General features: G+C 40.1%; 1 protein-coding gene across 1 annotated transcript in view; it reads left to right on the plus strand.

Annotated features, from left to right (window-relative positions):
• Positions 1 to 77: 77 nt before the first annotated feature.
• The window catches only part of LOC102421459 (S-adenosyl-L-methionine-dependent tRNA 4-demethylwyosine synthase), a 116,869-nt gene continuing 99,643 nt past the window's right edge, over positions 78 to 17,303 (plus strand). Inside the window, exons 1-7 of the mRNA XM_006088280.3 lie at positions 78 to 265; positions 1,284 to 1,411; positions 2,051 to 2,188; positions 5,844 to 5,945; positions 7,464 to 7,658; positions 8,563 to 8,850; positions 11,560 to 11,682. Of these exons, the coding sequence (XP_006088342.1) occupies positions 262 to 265; positions 1,284 to 1,411; positions 2,051 to 2,188; positions 5,844 to 5,945; positions 7,464 to 7,658; positions 8,563 to 8,850; positions 11,560 to 11,682 (978 nt within the window). The 5' untranslated portion in view covers positions 78 to 261. The remainder of the gene's footprint in view (positions 266 to 1,283; positions 1,412 to 2,050; positions 2,189 to 5,843; positions 5,946 to 7,463; positions 7,659 to 8,562; positions 8,851 to 11,559; positions 11,683 to 17,303) is intronic.

Here is a 17,303-nt window from a genome sequence, read left to right on the forward strand (position 1 = left end):
AATCCGAGCAGGACCAGCGAAGCTCCGGCTTCCTCGCCCCGCGCTGTAGGAGGTGCTTCCCCTGGGCCCGCCTCTTCCCTCTGAGCCAATCCCGACGAGCCTGCGAGTGGCATGGCTTCCCCCAGTCCGGCGCTCTCAGGTTACACGACTAACGCTGCGAGGTGGTTCTGACGGCCCCCCGGTACCGAGACGAGGCGCCCGGTTTTCCAGGTCCGCGCTCCTAGTCTCCTTTCGGGCCGCAGAGCCCAGGCTCTGAGGAGGATGGGTAAGGGCCCGGGTGGAAGCGTTCGCGAGGCGGGAGGGAGAAACCGTTGTACCGAGACCCTGTCCCGGCGGAGCGGCGTTCCCGGGACCCTGCAGAGGTGGCTGCACTTTCAGCACGGCTACCGCTGGGGGCACGGGAGGATCATCTGCTTTTGACTTGGCTTTTCCCTTTTGCTTCTAAAATCTAACCTCTAGTAAAGGGCAGAGACAGCTGCCACCCCTCCCCTTGCCCACGTGTATTGAGGATCTCTCCAGGGCGGAGCGGCACCTGTGAACAGTTTAGGCGTCGCCTTTTGAATTGATCCCAGGTTTCACATTTGAGCCCAGGTCCACCCACTTCTCCCTTCAAAATGGAGTGTGAGGTCAGTTAACATTTAAGAACCCTTACAAGGGGCCACGGGTCTTTAAAAATAAACTGAGAAAAAAGGGAGTAGTTTTAGTACTTTAAGAAACTTTTCTTATGGAGCTAGCATAACAACGCGAAATCAACTCATAATTCCCCATAAAGTGTTTTGACTCTGTTCCCTTCTTTTGCTCCCAAATGGTATATCCAAATAAAGGTTGTGTGTGTGTGTGTGTGTGTGTGTGTGTGTATGTATTAGGATTATAATTTTATCACGTTGCCACATAATGTATTATTATTTTACATATTTATCTTTTATTTTAGAGGGAGGAAGGGGGGAAGAAAGATAGACAGACAGACAGACAGACATCGATGTGAGAGAGAAATATCGATCAGTTGCCTCCGCAGGTGCCGGGACCAGGGATGAAACCGAATCCCGGGTGTGTGCCCTGAACGGGAACGGCCACCCTTTCGGTGAACGGGGGCGACGCTCCAACCCACCGAGTGAGCCACATGAACCAGGGCATGTATTATTTCCACTAGAGTTGATTTTCTATAGAGTTCTTAGCCTTGTTGAATATGGAGGTTTTTTTTTTTTTTAATTTAAAATAAGAATGGACCTTTTTGTATATGTAGCTTTAAATACAATTACATTTGTGTGTCATTTTAAATTTAGATCCTTCTTCGGATACCTGGGACTTCTCACCTTTAATATCATTATGGATAAACAGATACTACATATATTTGGGCTTTGCCTTTGGTATTGGCCTTTGGATTTGTTTCCAGATTGTTATCAGGAAGCAGGTGAGTGGAATTACTTTTTATAGGAGAGTATTAAGGCATTAAATTTTATAGAGAATTTAGAGTGCAGATTTTCTAAGGCATTCAGAAAAATGCAGAAAAGCTAAAAGGAACTTTAAATCACTTTTATGTTTAATCTGTAGGCATTTTTCTTAATGCCTAAAAAAGTTTATTCTCTGTTTTTACACGCTAAGTTACCTTGAACTAAATTATATTTACCTTTTCTTTGATGGGCTGTGGATGTCTCATCCTTAAGGTACAGAAAGATTTTGTAATGAAAAACTCAACTTTTGTAAAAAACCAAATTTGGTTCACATCTTTAAGGGGTAGTAGTCTTTTCTTTCCACTAATTAAGGATCAAAAAAGGTTTCTACTCTTATCCCACTAAAAAATATTAGGAATGAAAGTTTTATCTTTGAATAATACTTTCATGCATATAATACTATAATAGGAATCATTATGGTCTTAACGAAATATGGGTCCTGCCTTGTAAGGACCTAATTATACCAAGGAGTTAGCATTTGAGGAGTACAACCAGGAAGATTAAGAGAATAATAAAATGGGTCAGTGTCTGTGCTAATTTTCATTCCTATTGGAGTTGGGAAAAGATTCAAAGTAGATTTGTGATTGTTTATCTTCAAGGACAAGAACTCACAGGAGAAATCAATTCCAAAAGCAGCTCAGGATTTGATGACAAATGGTTATAGCTCTCTTCACAAGAAGGAAGTCTTTGTGTCTGGAGTGAAGATTTTCTATGGTTCCCAGACTGGTACAGCAAAGGTTAGAACTTTTTATGTCACTTTCCCTTGAATTTCCTGATCTTTAAGAAAAATCCCTGAAAATTGTCTTTAGCAGTGAACTGAATTGGTCTTCCAGTCTTCTTTCATCTTTTTTTCCCCCTTTCCAGCATCCATTTTTCCCTTCCTGGGATGGTAGGTAGGTTTTGTTAGTAGGTAGCTGATTGGTGGTGTCTGGTGGTCACTGTCATGAGGTGTTTTGTTGTGAAGTTTGCTTCTATCTCAGCAGAATGGAGAGTTGCAAGTCCATTATTGATGCCTGTTGGTATTGAACAGGGGTCCTCAAACTTTTTAAACAGGGGGCCAGTTCACTGTCCCTCAGACCGTTGGAGGGCCAGACTATAGTTTAAAAAAAAACTATGAACAAATTCCTATGCACACTGCACATATCTTATTTTGAAGTAAAAAAACAAAACGGGAACAAATACAATATTTGTATTTGCATGTGGCCCGCGGGCCGTAGTTTGAGGACCCCTGGTATAGAAGGAGGAGATAGTGAAAAGAGGATGGCAGCAGTAGTCCAGTACGGGCCCTGAATTTCACATATTTGTTTAATGAAATGTATTTTGATTTTGAAAAGTGTTAAAAGTATTAATGATTGCCCTGGTCGGCGTGGTTCAGTGGTTAGAACGTCAGCCTGAACATGAGGGTTGCAGGTTTAATTCCAGTCCAGAGCCCGTACCTGGGTTGCAGGTCCAGTCCCTGCTCCGGTGGGGGCACGTGTGGGAGGCAACCAATTGATGTGCTTCTGTCACATTGATGTTCCTCTCCCTCTCTCTCTCCGTCTCTCCCCAGCCCTCCTCCCTTCCACTCTCTTTAGAAATCAATGGAAAAAATATCCTCACTGTTTGAGTGAGGATTAAAAAAAGTATTAATGATAGACATGGAATACTGTTTAAAGTACATTTGCTACAGATATGTACTGAAAGATACTTCCCATTCTTTGATTGTATCTAGATGCTGCCTGCTTCTTTGTTATGAAGGCCAGTCACAGCTCTTTAGTGCTTTCTAGGAAAGGATTCTAAGGCTGACATGAAAATGGCTTAAAAAAAAATCGGTTTCGGTGATTTTTGTATAGTATCTACCAAAGAGGGTTCTACTGACCTCTTGTGGGTATTTTGTAGAATAATACTTTTTAGTTTTTTAGTATTCCAGTGCAGGTATAGTACTTTGCTTCACATCATACTAGTAGTTAAAGGTCACTTTTTGTTAAGTTCAGCTTTAAGCAACAGAAGTGGGAAACTGAAACACACACAAAAAAGCATCTGAACAACCAAAACAAAGTCCTTTTATGTTACTCATAAAAGATCTTATGAATGTTTAAAAACATTTTTAAGAGTGCTCTGGCTGGTATGGCTCAATTGGTTGAGCATCATCCTCTGCACTGAAAGTTCACCAGTTTGATTCTTGGTCAGGGCACATACCCAGGTTTGATATCCCTCCCTCCCTCCTTCCCTCTACCTTCCTCTCTAAAATCAATGAAAAAAACATTAAAAAATAAAAATTGTAAAGATCAAATTGATCCTTGCAGATAGTAACAGATCCAGGCATACAGAGAGTTCATAATGAAAAGTGCTCTCCAGGGAATCTCTTTTAACTATTTCTATTTTAGTTCCTCTGATGGTTATTTCTTTAACCTTCTTGTGCTATGTTTCTAGATTTTTCAATTTTAGATAAAAGTTATTAATTCCTTATATTAGTCTGTTCACACAACATTCCTCAAATCTCAGTTAATATTGTTGCCCACATCATAGTCGGTATGGGTTAGTTGGCTCTCCTTAAAGCTGTGCCACCTCAATTTTCTTTATTCTGCTTTCACATTTGATTGATTCATATTTGGCTGGGTATGAAAGACTGTGTCAAAATTTTTTCTTTAAAACTTTGAAGGCTGATGCCTTCATTGTCCTCTAGCAAGCAGCATTGCTGATGACATTTTGAAGATGACTTGATTTTTTTGTTTCTGGAAGCTTTTAGAACAGCGGTTCTCAACCTGTGGGTCGCGACCCCTTTGGCGGTAAACGACCCTTTCACAGGGGTGGGTCGCCTAAGACCATCCTGCATATCAGATATTTACATTATGATTCATAACAGTAGCAACATTACAGTTATGAAGTAGCAACAAAAATAATTTTATGGTTGGGTCACAACATGAGGAACTGTATTTAAAGGGCCAGAAGGTTGAGAACCACTGTTTTAGAATCAGATCTTAAATGAGAGGATGTTTAAGTTGGATCTTTTCTTAGCCATTGTGCTGGACTCTTGGGGTCTTTAGTTTTGAGGATTTGTTTGCATTTGTTCTGCTAATATTTCTTGGGTAAATTTTTTCCCCTTCCGTTTTTGCGGGTCTAACTGCTATTAGTTGGATGTTGGAGCTTTTAGATGGCCTTCTATGTCTCAAGCCTTTCCTCTCATACTTTTTTGTAACTTTTTCTTTTCATTCTGGGTTCTTAGATTTTAATTCCAAATCTTTTTTGAATGTTTTATGTCAGCTATTATATATTAATTTAAAAATGCTATTTTGTTCAATTTTTTAAATATTTTATTCATAATTTAGTAATATAGTTTAATGAATTCCGTTTTCTGTTTCTTTAGTTACCTGCTTTCTCAGTTTTTCTGCTGCTGGAATTTCTCTTTCTTGCTTCTTGTTCTCATCATGTTTTTGGTGATCCATAGTTTCTGTTCATATTTAGAACAGAATGATGGGGTAGTTGGTGTGGATTGTCTCTGTTACTCTGTGAACAGATTTGTTTTCTATAATTGTAAATTCTCACTGGATGCTCTGAGAATTGGCCCCACATCTCCCTCTAATTACCACCTTTTTTTTTTTTTTTTTTTTAGTAAAGCTCCTTGGAAGTGTTGTGTTTGTGATCTCCAATTTCTCTGCTCCTGTTTTTCTTGAACCACTTCAGTTAGGCTTTCAAGCCCCAACATGCTCCCTGTGATTTCCATTTTGCTAATTAATTCTCAGTCTTCATCTTACTTGACCTATTAGCTGCTTGACCACTTCTTTCTTCTTAAAGTGCTTTCTTCCTTCAACTTTCAGGACATTGTTCTCTAGGTTCTCCTCCTACTTTGCTGGGGCTGGTCTTCCTCACTATTTGCTGATTTCTCCCCATCTCCTTGACCTGTAAAGATAGGAGTGTGTCAGGGTACATAGCCCTTGAGACTGTCTTTCTCTCTCTGCACTCACTTTGCTGTCTAAGGGCTCTTGTTACTAGAGCTTTAAATTCTACTAGCTAGAGTTTGGCAAACTTTTTCTGTAAAGGGTTAGATTTTAAAAAAGTATATTTTTATTGATTTCAGAGAGAGGAAGAGAAAGGAAGAGAGAGATAGAAATGTCAGTGATGAGAGAGGATCATTGATTGGCTGACTCCTGCATGCCCCACACTGGGGATTGAGCCCACAACCCAGGCATGTGCCCTAACTGGGAATCGAACTGTGACCTCCTAGTTCATAGGTCCATGCTCAACCACTGAACCACACCAGCCAGGCAGTATTTGTGTTTTTGATGACAAATGTCAATCACTGGAAAAGTTTTTCATGAGAAATGCCTCATTCCCTTGCCAACAGGGGTAAATGAAGACAGTATTTTGTTTATTTAGCTTACTGAAGACTGTTTTTTTTTTTTCCCCTATTAGGAATTTGCAACAATTCTTGCTGAAGCTGTTACCTCCCTATATCTGCCTGTGGCAGTTATTAATCTGAAAGAATATGATCCAGATGATAATCTAGTAGAAGAGGTTGGTAATTGTTTTATTTTTTCCTCAGTCAAAACTCACATTTAATTGACCTGTGTTCTGAGATAAATAGAATCTTCAGAATCAATTTAATTTTCATTCTAAGAGATTTCAGTTGGTTGAGCTTTTGGTGTGAGTCAGAGGTGTTGAATGTGTGGTGTCATGTGCTGATTCTGAAGTGGCGTGGAGCCTGTCCCTCTGGTGTGTTAGTCTCTCCTGGGGCGGGGGTGAAGGTGGAGGAGCTGGGTGTTTGAAGTTCCCAATGCCCTCCTGCTTCGAATCTCATAATCAAAGAGGATTGTTATTGCTGGCACTGTGCCATGCATGTGAGCCATGTGTAAGCCTCCTGAAAGGTCAGGAGCCACTTGGGTAGCAGAAGAAGTATGGGCTTTAGAGTTAGAGAAATCTCTTACTAGTTGTGTACCTTCCTACATTACTTAATGTCTATGAGAGTTTAATTTCTTCATCTGAGAAATGCCCCTCTCTCTCCTCTAGTCCTACCCAGTTAGGGAAGTTTGCCTTATAGTAGTTGTTCTCAAAATGTGGCCCTTGAACCAGCAGTATCAGCCTGGGGACGTGTTAGAAATGCATATTCTCAGGTCCTAGCCCAGTCCTGCTGACCCAGAGTCTGGCTGCGGGGACTGTGTTAACAGGTGCCCAAGACGATTCTGAAGCAGCTAGAGTCAGAGAAGCACTTACAGCACGGGTGGACAAACTTTTTCTGTAGAGAGCTAGATAGTAAACATCTTCAGCTTTGTGGGCCATGCAGCTACAGGTCTGCCTTTGAGGCACAAATCAGCCATAGACAATATATAAACGAATGAGTATGGCTGGGTTCCAATAAAACTTTATTGACAAAAACAGGTAGCAAGTTGGATTGGGCCTGTAGGCTATAGGTTGCCAGCCCCTTCTTAGTGTGTAAACTTCTAACTGTAATTGTCCATTGTCGTCCCCCCCCCGCCCCCCGCAAGAAAACTCTGTAGTGCAAATGAGTGAGCTCAAATCTGTGCTAAATTGTATGTGAAAAATTATTAGCAAATTTGATACTTAATAATTGTAAGGGGTTACTTGTAACTTTATGACTTGGAACTGTTAAAAGAGACATTCAAGCAGATGAAATACTTTGACTAGCATGTATTTTGTTTCCCTATGTAGATGATGGTGCCAAGTTTATGTTTAAAACGTTTTATTGCTTTAATTTTTCAGATAATTTTTTAGAGATCTTAGTGTATTTTTCTGACTGACTTATAGTTTGTTTCCAATATGACAAATTGGATATGATTGGAATTGAGAGTCTAAGAAATGGAATGGAGTAAATGATGAAGGGCAGCAGGAGGTATATTGGCAAGGGACTGGGTTTTCTCCCCTGTACAAGGTGTCCTTGCTGTGTTTTCCTTCACCTTTGAAAAAGATTGTTTATGAAAGCACCCTTTGTCCTCAGAAATTAGTATGATAATGTCAACACTTAAAAGAAGTTTTTCTTTTTGAATGTTTTTCTGAAATAATTACTTTCTTGGTTAGGTTACTAGTAAAAATGTTTGTGCCTTTCTGGTTGCTACATATACTGATGGCCGACCAACTGAGAGTGCAGAGTGGTTCTGCAAATGGTTAGAGGAAGCATCCAATGATTTTCGATTTGGCAAAACTTACCTGAAGGGTATGAGATATGCGGTGTTTGGCCTGGGAAATTCTGCCTATGCGAGCCACTTCAATAAGGTAGGTACAAGGTAGATATCTATGTTGAATTATAAGGATAAATTCTCTTAATTAAATACATACACATATGTATGTGCATGTGAAATCCACAAACTTTGGTACTTAATAATAAACTTATTGTGTTAGTCTTTATATCTGGGAATTGCTACACATGTATCCCATCCTGGTGTATAGGCTCTCAGTAAATTTTTATTGAATACATTTTTACTGAATAAAATAAATAATATACCTGTTATTATCTAGTGTCTTAGGGGCCTGGATTCGTAGGCTTTGAGTTCAGCCTTCTGTCCTCAGGCAGGACCTTGTGGATGGAATTATTACATCAAGATGTATATTTACTCCATATTTTCAAAGGAATTAGACAAAGAATGATACAATTCAGATATGTAAATATTTTGTTTACTGCCTTGCCACTGAGGAAGTCTGTTAAGCTTTTAAACTCTTAGCTGTGCTTGATAGCCCCTGTCCCTAAGCCTCATGGCTTCATATTGCAATACAATACATTTCTCAGTTTATGAAATTATGAGTCTGGCTAAATGGACTCCATGTGCACGTTGTTATTAAATGGGCTTTTGCCCCATAGACTTTGTTACATTTTGGAACAAATTTGTTTTGCTAATTAGATATTTTATTCTGACATTATTTAGAATAGTGGTTTTCAATTATTTTTAAGGCATTAACCCTTAGTTTACTAAAAAGATTTGTCCCTTTGTTAAAAAAAAACCTTTTGCAGAATCTTATAATGTATCAACTGCAGCCCTAGTGCCCTTGTGGGTTGTGGCTGGCGACAGAGGGCCCGGAGCCTTTTGGCGAAGCAGTTCCCTCTTCCCGGCAGCAGCAGGGGTCCCACAGGTACTGCAGGCTGATTTATATTGTGTTTTTAGCTCATCCATTTTTCTTGCAGGTTGGCAAGAATGTTGATAAGTGGCTCTGGATGCTCGGTGCTCATCGCGTGATGACTCGAGGGGAGGGTGACTGCAATGTCGTTAAAAGCAAACATGGCAGCATTGAAGCCGACTTCAGAGCTTGGAAGACCAAGTTCATCTCCCAGCTCCAGGTGCTTTGTAAAGGAGAGAAGAAATCCTGTGATGGCAGTTGCAAGAAAGGCAAATGTGAATCTAATCAGCGTAGCTCAGAGGAAATGGAGCTAGGATCTCATACTCAGGATGGATTGCATCAGAGGGACCCTGAGGTGTGTAGCCTGTGTGTCCATGTCTCTCTGCTTTCCTCCTGTTTCTGGAGATGCTAAACCTCACCTCTGCCCTGAGAAACTATTTATTTGGCTACTGGTTGGAAGGAAGACCTGAAACCGTGTGGGGGTGTTTTAGAGAGTGTGGTCTTACAGAGTGTTGTGCTGGATGCTTTCTGGTATCTCTTCTGTAATGGTTGCATTGCTGGAGTCAAATAGATTTCTACCACAATTTGCAGGCTAGGAAACAGGCCCCGAGAAATTAAATATGTCCCGGCCTGAGCTCTTATCTTTTTTATCATCAAACATGTATTCCTCCTGACTGCTCTTATATAATGACTATTAGTCATTCTAACTTAAAGGCTGTAAGTCATCCTAGATTCATCTCTTTCATCCCTTACATTCTAAACATTTCTCTTTCTTCAGATACCCCCGAGTTCACTGAAGGCCATGTCTTTAGGCTGCCTCATAGCTGTTGTGCTTTGGCCACCTGTCACTTGTGTCATTCAGTAACAACTTCACATTCTGACACTCATTGTCTTACTCTCCACACTGTTCCTATCATTATTCTTAGTGGCTAGTCATGCATGTTGATGATTTCTCTAACAACCTGGCCTGTTCGTGGCCTCTCACTGACTGTGGCCTCTCACTCCCGTGGTCACCTCTGAAATTACATGTTCTTGTGACCCAAACTCTAACCTCTTTCCGGTGCTCCTACTTTAAAATTCTTTTGATCCTATACTTTTTTCACTGGATAGTGAAGAATGCTTGTTTCACTTCTGTCCTTACCCAATTTAGATTTTATACTTACTCTTTTATAAACATCTTCAGTTGCCTTGCCTTCCACTCCATTTTACAACACAATTGGCTTAACTCCAAGCCATGTGCAACCTGCTGTGTGCCTTCTCCATTGCCTGCTGCTTGCTGTTTGACCACAGATTCAAGTATGAATTAAGAACTTCCCAACAGTCTCCTGCATTCTCTTGTAAGTTCCCTTTCTCACTCTCCAAGGTGACTGTTTAATACCTCTTTCTCCCTACCCCTTCCTCCAGCTCTCAGATGGAGCCATTAGAGAAGAATTCTCTTAGAGCCCTTGCCCCATCTACAAATCCTCACCATCTTTTCTGTCCCAGAAGACAAGTAACTGGGTTTTTCAAAGACCACTTTCTGTGCATGCTCTGGAATCAAGGACTTTGGTTCCTTTATTCATTGCATTTCTCTCTCCTGAATTGTTCATCTTTTCCTCTCTACTAGATCGTTCCCATCTATACTAATAAAAGGGTAATATGCTGCCCTAGCTGGTTTGGCTCAGTGGATAGAGCGTCAGCCTGCAGACTGAAGGGTCCCAGGCTCGATTCCGGTCAAGGGCACATGCCTGGGTTGCGGGCTTGATCCCAAGTAGGGGGCGTGCAGGAGGCAGCCAATCGATGATTCTCATCATTGATGTTTCTATCTCCCTCTCCCTTCTTCTCTGAAATTAATAAAAATATATTTTAAAAAAAGGGTAATATGCTAATTAGACCGGATAGACCAGACGTCTTCCAGACATCCTTCTGGATGTCCTTCCAGACAAAGCCGCAGAGGCTACAAGGGCTGAGGAGGGCTGGCAGCCGGCAGTGGCAGCAGCAGTGGGGTGATGGGGGCCTTCCCCTGATCGGCCGATGGCCTCCCGCAGAGAGAGGCCAGAGGGTAGTGGGCCTAAGTCGTCAGTAGGACATCCCCTGAGGGCTCCTGGACTATGAGAGAGGGCAGGCCGGGCTGAGGGGACCCCTCCCCCACCCCCGTGCATGAATTTTTGTGCACCGGGCCTCTAGTAAATATATAAACATGCTCTGGAATCACCTATGTTTAAACAAAGAGAAGTAAACAACAAATCTTTCCTTTGTTCTGTCTTTCACCTGCTGTTTCATTTTTCTGTTCTCTTTTTCTAGCCAGTCTTTTTGCTTATTTTCCCCTACAATTCGCTTTGAATATATTTTAAAACTTTTTAAAGTACTGAGGTAAAATTCACATAACAAAATTATCATTGTAAAGTCTATAATCCAGTGGTATTTAGTACATTTACAATTTTGTGCAACCACTACTTATATCAAGTTTCAATACCTTTTCATTATTTCAGAAGCAAACCATGAAGCGGGCACTCTTCCCCCCTTCCCCCTAGCCCTGACAACCTCCAATTTGCTTTCTGTCTCTATGGACTTACTTATTCTGGATATTTCATACAAATGGGATAATATAATATGTGACTTCTTTTTGTCTGGCTTCTTTTACTTAATATAATGCTTTGGAGATTCATCCATGTTATACATGGATCAGTACATCATTACTTTTTATGGCTGAATAATATTTCATTGTATGGATATATCACATTTTATTGATCCATTTATCTGTTGATGGACATTTTGATTATTTCTTCCTTTTGGCTATTGGGAATAATGCTGCTGTGACATTCATGTACAGGTATGTGTGGGCCATGTAGTTTCTTTTGCAACTATCAGTTCTGTTGTATCAAGAAAGTATCCATAGTTACTATGTAAATGATGGGCACCTTCAGATTTGACTGGAGGCTGGCTGGATTTGGCCTGTGGGTCATAGTTGGCTGACCTCTAGCCAAAAATATTTGATATCCATCCAGTGACCTCAGAATTTGGGAGGGGATAGTAGATGGTTTGCTACTTTGAGCAATATATTTCTAAAGCATTGATGTTCCAGGAGGAGGAGCCCTTTGAGAGTTCCAGTGAGGAAGAGTCTGGTACTGAGGACCACCAGAGTCTAACTTCTGTGGTTGATGTTGAGGACCTCGGCAACATTATGAATCATGTCAAGAAAGAAAAGGTACTGTAATTTTGGGAAATAATGAACTGGGATCCTCCAGTGGATTAACATCTAGCATTCTGTATTGGTGTATAGTCCACCTGAGCTCATAATTGGACAGTTTTATTTATTTGCCTCCTGTCTTGAGAGTTTTATACTTTTTTGCTACTTTTACATGAACTCTGTGAAAGTCTTCCCTCTTGGCCCTGTGAAAGTGAGTTCATAGTAGGATAGACAGAAGATTTTTAGGACAAGAACTGAGGAAAGGCTAGATCAGTGATGGCGAACCTATGACACGCGTGTCAGAGGTGACACGCGAACTCATTTTTTTGGTTGATTTTTCTTTGTTAAATGGCATTTAAATATATAAAATAAATATCAAAAATATAAGTCTTTGTTTTACTATGGTTGCAAATATCAAAAAATTTCTATATGTGACACGGCACCAGAGTTAAGTTAGGGTTTTTCAAAATGCTGACATGCCGAGCTCAAAAGGTTCGCCATCACTGGGCTAGATGGTAGGGGGGATTTCATTCATTGTGTAGCTAAAGGTGACAGGATGACTGCATGGTAAGATTGATTAGTGTTAGGATTTCAAGTGGAGCTCTTGTGTAAAGTTGCTTTCCTGTTTTGCAGACTGAGCATGTTGAGCTTAGGGATGATGGCAGCGCAGTCTGCTGCTGTTGAGATCAGTGTGGGTGGAGGCCCTGAGAATCTAGGAAATGTTAGTGTGAATTGTCATTGTCTCAGTGACTAAACGCATGTGAGAATGTAGGATTTTGGGCAGATTCCAGTGATCTAAAATTGAAATAACATAAAATATACAATTATATAAAAATATAAAATCTCAATTTATGTGTGAGTTTTGGGAAATAAGAATATTCTGAACTAAAAATGTATCAAGTGCATGTGTTAGAAACAAAATAAGTAAAACTATGGAAAAATCCAAGAAAATCAATCATAAGATTAATACAAACTCAAATGAAGAGATTTAATAAGGTAGCAGGATATCATAGGTAAAAAGTAAAAAGTTTTTGTATTTCCAAACAATAACCAGTTAGAACTTGTCATGGAAGGAAAGACCACATAAAAAATAAATGACTACATAGAAATACATTTAAAAAAATACCCTAAATCTATGTGAGGAAAACTTAAAAACATTTCTGAAAGATATGGCAGTGCCCTGAACAAATGGAAAGACATCTTGTTTTTGGGTATGATGACTCAGTACTGCAAAGATGTCAGTTCTTTTAAATTAATACATACATAGGTATGATACAATTCATTAAAAATTTCAATAAATTTTTTTTTCTGGAGATAGACTGGTTGATTCATGTGGAAAAATAAACATGCAAGAATAGCTAGGAAAACCTTGTGGGAAAAGTAGTAATGAGAAAGGCTAGATCTATCAGATATTGCATCTTACTACAAGACATCTGGTACTAGCTCCTGGTGAGACAGACAGACCAAGGGAAGAGTAAAATTCTAGGAATAGACCCAGGTATATACAGAAATTGCGTATATGATAAAGGTGGCATCTCTTTTCCCTAGTGTGAAAATATACTTTTAAAATAAATGATGTTGGCAACTAGATACTAGTTGTGAAAAGATGAAACTGGCTCTGTACTTATACATACATCACATACAGGTATTTGACTCTAATAGGGTCAGAGATCTAAATATTGAAAAAATATATAAATAGTAGAATTAGATGCTCTATTTTTTAATTTAGAGAAAGGTTTTCAATATTCAAAATCCAGAAACTATAAAAGATTGAATTTACCAGTGATTTTTTATAAAGATTTATATGACTATGAGCAAAATCAAAAAACAAATGATAAAGTGAGGGAAAATATTTCAATTAAAAAAAAGACCTAAACCTAATAGGAAAAATGGCAAAAACATGAATAGGTAAGTCTCAGAAAAAGCTGTACAAATGGACTTAAAAACATATGAAAAAGTGCTCAAATTTAAACTGCAGTGACCTACATTTCTCACCTAGCAAAATAACAAAAATTCAAAAATTGGGCAGCACACACAATTGGTGAGGCTCTGGGGAAATAGTCACTCACACCCTGCCAAAGGGGGTCCAGAATCATATAACATGTATGGAGTGCCTCTGGCAGTCTTGACCAAATTTATGCACATTTACCCATGATCCAGCAGGCCCAGTGTATGAATTGCCTTGAAGATAAATCTCACAAATGCAAAACAGCATCTTCACAAGGTTATGCCTCACAGCATATATACCAAACAACTGTCTGATATTGATTGAAAAAAGCATGGTATATCCATAAAATACAATATTGTTGTGCAGTTGTGAGACATAAGGTGTATCCATATCATTAATGTGAAAATGCGTCAAATCTCTAAAAGCCTGACAGATGTTAGAATGAGCAGTAAGTTTGCTTACACGTTTTAACTTGGCTTACTAGTATATGTTTTTCTAGAGTAGATTAGTCTGTTTCAGGTTTTCTGCTGTTATAACTAGCATGGGTCTAGACCATTTTTACTTTTAAAAATATATTAATATTTTCTTAGGTTATATTTTTCCAAAGTTGATATATTAGATCAAAACAAATGTATAATTTTATGGCCCTTGATTAAAAAACTCAGTAATTTTCAGTGGTAAAACTGTCTTAAGATAGAATATATTTCAGTGCATGAGATAACTGATATAGATAGATTTCTGGATTTAGAAAAGATATTTAAAGCTTTATTTGTAGTGAAGGAAGAATTTGGAATAATTTCCCCCCCCAACTCTATTGAGGCATAATTGACAAATAAAAAATGTATATATTTAGGTTGTACAGCATGATTTTTGATAAGATTATAATGTGATGATTTGATATATGTATACACTGTGAAATGATTGCCACAATCAAATTAACACATCCATTACCTCACATAGTTACTTTTTTTGTGTGTGTCTTGAGAACACTTAATATCTAATCTCAGCAAATTTTAAGAATACACTAAGAGTTTGGAATAATATGTGGGTTCATTTTTTCTTTGCTTATTTATCTTATGTCCATTAGAGGGCACTGAAGAAAAGTACTAAAGAAAAATTTGGATAGCCATGTAAAGTATTGTTTGAAATGAAATGATTTTGAACTTTGTGAACTTTAAGAAGTTGGGTTAGCCCGGCCGGCATGGCTCAGTCATTCAACTTTGACCTATGAACCAGGAGGTCACGGGTTTGATTCCTGGTCAGGGCACACACCCAGGTTGCGGGCTTCCCTGTGTGGGGCATGCAGGAGGCAGCCAATCAGTGATTCTCTCATCATTGATATTTTTATCTCTCTCCCTTCCTCTGAAATCAATAAAAATATATTATACTAGTGGCCTGGTGCACGGAATTCGTGCATGGGGCGGAGGTGTATGTCCCTCAGCCTGGCCTGCACCCTCTCCAATCTGGGACTCCTCAGGAGATGTCCAACTGCCCTCTCGCAATCTGGAACTGCTGGCTCCTAACTGCTCACCTGCCTGCCTGCCTGATCGCCCCCAACTGCCCTCCCCTCCTGCCCTGATCGCCCCTAATTGCCTCTGCCTCAGCCCCGCCACCATGGCTTTGTCTGGAAGGTCTCCCGGTCTAATTAGCATATTACCCTTTCATTAGTATAGATTAGTATAGATTAAAAAGAAGCTGGTTTATGACATTTCAGGTGACTAAAAAAAAATCTCTTATAAAACCATTAGATCTTGGATAAAATATATGTATTTTTTCCAACTTCATTATGATTTGAAAATAAGCCACAATTTTTTTTTAATATATTTTATTGAGTTTTTACAGAGAGGAAGGGAGAGAGATAGAGAGTTAGAAACATCGATGAGAGAGAAACATCGATCAGCTGCCTCCTGCACATTTCCTACTGGGGATGTGCCCGCAACCCAGGTACATGCCCTTGACCGGAATCGAACCTGGGACCTTTCAGTCCGCAGGCCGGCGCTCTATCCACTGAGCCAAACCGGTTTCGGCAAGCCACTAGTTTTTGTTTTACATTATTGTTTGGTTATGGCAGAGTTTCCAAACATGTCTTGTGTTTTCATTATATATTAGATGTAGTATACTAAACTCAGTGATGGATGTTATTACTGCTTTCTTTGGGGTTCGTTAACACATATTCCTGAGCTCTTTTAGCCAGATCATCGTTATATATTACACTAAATTTCCTGAGTTGTTACTATAGAGCAGCAGTTCTCAACCTGTGGGTCGCGACCCCTTTGGGGTCGAACAACCCTTTCACAGGGGTTGCCTAAGACCATCGGAAAACACATATATAATTACATATTGTTTTTGTGATTAATCACTATGCTTTAATTATGTTCAATTTGTAACAATGAAATCGGGGGTCACCACAACATGAGGAACTGTATTAAAGGGTTGTGGCATTAGGAAGGTTGAGAACCACTGCTATAGAGGAAGCTCTAGTACTTAAAGCTCTAAGGCCAAAGTACTCCTGTTATAAGACCTCTTTTTGAATAATACTAACTTTAATGGAGTTACACTGTCTCAGCTTGTGTGTCTGTTGGCAAGTTATTTCATTCTCTGTGCTTCACTTTTCTCATCTCTAAAGTGGGAGATAATAATGGCAACTGCCTTCTCAAGTTTTTATGAAGATTGTCCACCAATGGTCTTTGGCACCAATTCAGCACCAACAGGAATCCCCAATTTGGAGTGTAGTGAAGAAGGAAACTTTATTCAAGGCAAACAGCTCAGTCATGATACAACTCAATTATGAACAGCATAGCTATGGAACAGCACAGCTGTGAGGTGGCCCTTAGGTGAGGCCTCTCTCTGACAGCTCTGCTCTAGCCCACTCTGCTCTGCCTTGGTCTGCCCCTCTCTGGTCCTGTAAGATGTCTTTGGCGTTTCTGCTCCAGTGGGGAAACACAGTCTTTAGTCTTGGGGGGAAAGGGAAAGTGTGCTACCAGAATCAGAGAGGAACTGACTTATGTATAGAGAAGTCCCTGCTCCTGGTCTCTGCTTGGTCTGTCCTCATGCAAATGAGGACTCCAAATCCTCACTGTTTAATTGGTTCACAAAACAGTGTCCTGATTGGTCAGAATGGATTTCTCCGATTGGTTGGTGAAGATGTTAATGAGCTATAGCTGGGCAGCTCTGATTGGATGGTGAAAGTCTTAGTCTATTGGTTGAAATATGATTCCAGAAACTCCTTTATAAAGGTTGGCTCACACTGCAGGATCACAGTGCAGGCAGGCAGTTCAGTGTGGAAGGCAGGCAACTTAGTGCAGGCTTCTCACTGCTGAAGCGTGGCTTGTGTGAGAGGCCCTGCTGCTAGGCTCTGTTTTTTAAATTTGAGCCCAGTTAGCCACCAGGAGCCCTTCTCGGTGTCTACAAGAGTAAATAAGTTCATCCATCTAAAGCCTTTATTCTTTTGCCTGCCACACAGTATGTACTTGATAGCTATTAACTATCTTCTACTATCCACTCTAATAAAAGGGTAATATGTTAATTAGGCCGGATAGACCGGACATCTTCCAGACGTCATTCCAGACATCCTTCCTGACAAAGCTGGGGCCTGGGCGAAGCCATCCGGGGCCTCAGGTGTCTGTGGCCACCAGGCGTAGCTGCCCGGGGTCCTGGGTCCTGTGGCTGACCAGGGGAAGCCGGCCTGGGT

The sequence above is a fragment of the Myotis lucifugus genome, unplaced genomic scaffold (genome assembly GCF_000147115.1).
Source record: "Myotis lucifugus unplaced genomic scaffold, Myoluc2.0 scaffold_45, whole genome shotgun sequence".
In the NCBI taxonomy this organism is placed as follows: Eukaryota; Metazoa; Chordata; class Mammalia; order Chiroptera; family Vespertilionidae; genus Myotis; species Myotis lucifugus.